The sequence below is a fragment of the Nestor notabilis genome, unplaced genomic scaffold (genome assembly GCF_000696875.1).
Source record: "Nestor notabilis isolate BGI_N333 unplaced genomic scaffold, ASM69687v1 scaffold982, whole genome shotgun sequence".
NCBI classification, from domain to species: Eukaryota; Metazoa; Chordata; class Aves; order Psittaciformes; family Psittacidae; genus Nestor; species Nestor notabilis.
In genome coordinates, this window is record NW_009918557.1 from 46361 (window position 1) to 50257 (window position 3897).

Consider the following 3897-nt stretch of genomic DNA (forward strand, 5'->3'; position numbering starts at 1 on the left):
ACAAAACCTTTTTCTTCACTCCTTTTAAAGACAAGAGCCAGACATTATCAGCATCATGATAAACTTAAAATTTTTAGCACCAGTGAACAAGAACTACTCAACTGTGGTCAAAACTAACATTGTTGTGGCACACGCAATCAATAACAGAAAGCAATAACATACACAAACATTAGTAAACTCCTGAATTGTTGCCATAGTGAACTTAGTGTTTGGTAAACAAGGAACTATGGATTTTCTTCCTAAGAGCAAACAGGATTGCAATTTCTCCTCACACTGTCAACAGGTTTTTCTCTGCCCCCAAAGTGTTGAGGGCAGCCCAGCTCCTATTGTCTAATAGTACCGGAAATACCCACAGCAGATGGATGTTGATATGGCCACTGAGAATTCACAGGAGACAACAGAAATCGTAAGTCACCCACAACACCAGCAGATCACTTGAACAGCTGCAAGTCACAAGTTCACCTTTGGTACAAGTTCAGGTTTGAACAACAGTAAACCCAATTCTGCATCACCCTATGTAGTTAGGACATACCTTCACTCATGTATCCAACTCACAACCTGAAAAAAACCATCCAGCACTAGGAGATCCCACCAGCACAAAGGTATCTCATTCAACTGCTACACTTTTCTCTCTCTGGTGATGGTGACTGACATTCTGGGCCCAGAGCACACACTTACAAAAACATTCATCAAAATAAAGAATTGCGGGGCACTTTCAGAACACATTAAAAATATTTCCTCAGTAAACTTGGGTCAGAGTTATTCAGCCTTCTCCAGAGTTATTTAGCCTTCTCCAGAGTTATTTAGCCTTCTCCAGAGTTATTTAGCCTTCTCCAGAGTTATTTAGCCTTCTCCAGAGTTATTCAGCCTTCTCCAGAGTTATTCAGCCTTCTCCAGAGTTATTCAGCCTTCTCCACAACACTACCACATCTTGCAGAAATACTAGAGTCAATTCTACATCAACATGCAACTTTCTGAAGAGAACTGCACAGAAGGGAAGGGCATACCTCAACCCTACGTGTTTTGAGCAAAGCCTTAACCTGACTTCAGATTTCATGAGAAGCACGGTCAATTCAAAATCTGTCTCAACTCTCCACAGCGCTGTGAAAAACAAAACAAACACCCCCCACCCCACCCCCTTATCTTCATTAATTTAGCTATTTCCCTGATACAGTATCTATTCCAAGGCACTGAGGTGAAAAGATTTACAGGTCTTTTCTGATGAAGTTTTGCCCAAGATGTAGAGATATGACAACAGAACTTTCCTGTAGGCAGTTTTGATTGACAACACTTCATTTAGTTAGCTTGCTACTGAAGTAGCTTATTACTTTAATAGAGAACAATACCAAATAATTGAACACATGACCTCATCCAGAAAAAAAGTATACCAGCAACAACGAAATTCTATTCTGGTGAAGATGGACTATGCTGGCAACTATGATCTTTTATAAATGCAGCATGTATGGATGATGAAGCATAATCTGTGGTGGAAGAACATGACTAGTGGCTCTTCTCTGGTTAAGACTTACAAGCTACATAGCTCCATCAGCACTGCGAGCTTGAAATCCCTCTCTGCGGAGACTGTTTAAATCTAGACGTGTTAGAACTTCACAGCGCACCAGGAGCGTATCATCCTTTACAAAGGTTCTTTGTTTCAAGGTTTGCAGGTGCATGAAAGTCACATAACCAAACCCTTTTGGATTGCGGTGAATTGTTGGTCTCTGGAAGGCTAGTAACTCTGGCTTGGCTTCCATGACTTCTTCATGATTCTGCCTGTCAGGGCCTTCCGACTGATCCAAAATAGAAAGTCGTATAGTGCCTTGGAAAGGCCAAGGCAGATGGCTGTCATATTCTCCTTGCATAGTGTGGACAAACAGAGAAATAAAATTAGCACACCGCTGAGCATTTGGTAACTGGATATGCAGGCGCAAACACAGCTTGTAGCCAGGCTTTCCGGTATAGAAGCCAGGACTGTGCATCACAACAGGTCTCTCTTCTTCCTGGGCTTTCTGAAGTCCGCTGAAGTTCTCAATCTTCCAGATATAAATACCATTACATTGCTGTGCTTCCATTTCAGTAATCTTTCCCTCCAAATTTCGGATAGTACGTTTGAGTTCTGCCATGTGAGTGTTCTGAGTCTCCATTTTAGCAATGAGTTCTCTGATTTGGTGATCTTGTCTTACCAGACGACCTTCCAACTGCTGAATAGTTTCTTTGAAGTTTTCAACTTCTGGATTACAATCATATGTGGCATGTGACACATGTGAGAAGAGGGCAGGCTCAAAGGGTAAGCCATTGATGAAGGGTACAGGATTTGTAGCAGTAACACTGATATTTTGAAAACTCTGAGCCATCATTCTCATGTGAACCTGAGTGAACTCCTGCATGTGTCGTGCCAGTTCATTCCTTTGCATCTAGAATTTAAGAGATGTGGAATTAGGAATACATCAAATACTATCTGCAATCCCAGCTTAAACATGGCTTGGAAGAAAACCAAACTAGTTGCTTCTGTTATGTGAGAAAAACTGGAATATGAATCAAGGACAGAGGATGCGACAAAGCAGCACTTGACCAATGGAGGGTTCCAAATTTAAGATTGCTGTTAATACAAATGAGAAAGGAAATTCAAATGCCAGTGGCAAGTACTGTTCTACTCAAAATAGTGATATGGTGAAAAAAGTGTTAGTGATAAACATCCATTTCCTATTTTTAGTGTCTCACGTATCAGCAATGTATCCCCTCCATTGGTTTGCTAAAATGCTCCCCCGTACCAAACACAAAGGTGTATGAAAACTGATGTAGAAACGCTGAAGGGAAAAGATCTATTTTTACAAAGAGGTATTAAACAACTAAGAATAAGATTATCCAGATTAAATCATTTTAGAATTTCATCAAATTTAAAGCACTGTCACGTTTTCTCTGCTGACCTTTAAGAGCCAACTCTATTTGGTCAGAACTTTGGAAGAAATGCTAGAAGCTACTTTCTTGCTATGAAATCTGAGGAAACACTTATGCATTAATAAAAACAAGTTATCAAGCAAATCATTCACGGAGTTTTTTTAAATTTGGAAAGGACTTTTAAAAGGCAGTGTATGAACATGTAGTGTTTTACAATCAAGATACCTCAAAAGGACAAAAAAAACCCAAACCACCAAACAACCCACAAATCACTGAGGATTTGGGCTGGCAAATGAGACAAGAATAGGAAAACACATTAAAAAAACCCCAAACAACAAACACATGCAGAAGGTGTGCAATTCCTTATTCTGACAAAGGCTTACCTTTTCTGGACACCCAAAGGCACTGTAAAAACATGGCACTGGGGCAGTAGGACAATCATTGTCATAATGGTTAGGCATCTAAAACAAATCAGACTTGAAATTAACTTTTCCATCGAGAGTTTTATTCTTTTATACCATCCTAAAACAATATGACTGCATGGACTCTGAATAAGTAGCTGAAGTCAGATCAGTTTATGCCTATGTAATTTCTAAAGGAAACATAGACTTTTTGAACAAAAATGTTAACTGATAATAAAAATTCTACCTCCTTCTTGTATGTACATTAATGATTCACTATGTTTGTTCTTACAGAAGGCATCAGAAAGCATTCAGGTTTTCTTGCTAGAACAAATGCCTTTTGTTTCTAGCCTATCCTCAAAGTTAGATCACAGTCCATTTAATAGATTCATAGAACATGAATTACAGAATGCTTTGGGTTGGAAAGGACCTTAAAGACTCCAGTTCCCCCCCCCTGCCACAGGCAGGGACACCTTCTACTACACCAGGTTGCTCCAAGCCCCATCCAACCTGGCCTTGAACACTGCCAGGGATTGAGCATTTCCTTCCCTTCTGAAGCACTACTTGCATAGAATCATAGAATAATTAGAGTTGGAAA

The 3897-nt window shown here is 39.9% G+C and overlaps 1 protein-coding gene across 1 annotated transcript; it reads right to left on the reverse strand.

Annotated features, from left to right (window-relative positions):
- Nucleotides 1–1485: 1485 nt before the first annotated feature.
- On the reverse strand, nt 1486–3359 carry TRAF6 (TNF receptor-associated factor 6, E3 ubiquitin protein ligase; the record flags this gene model as incomplete). The annotated part of the gene is made up of 2 exons (XM_010009760.1): nt 1486–2414; nt 3282–3359. Coding segments are annotated over 2 exons (960 nt in total), but the record flags the coding sequence as incomplete, so codon positions are not given.
- Between the last annotated feature and the right edge of the window lie 538 nt (nt 3360–3897).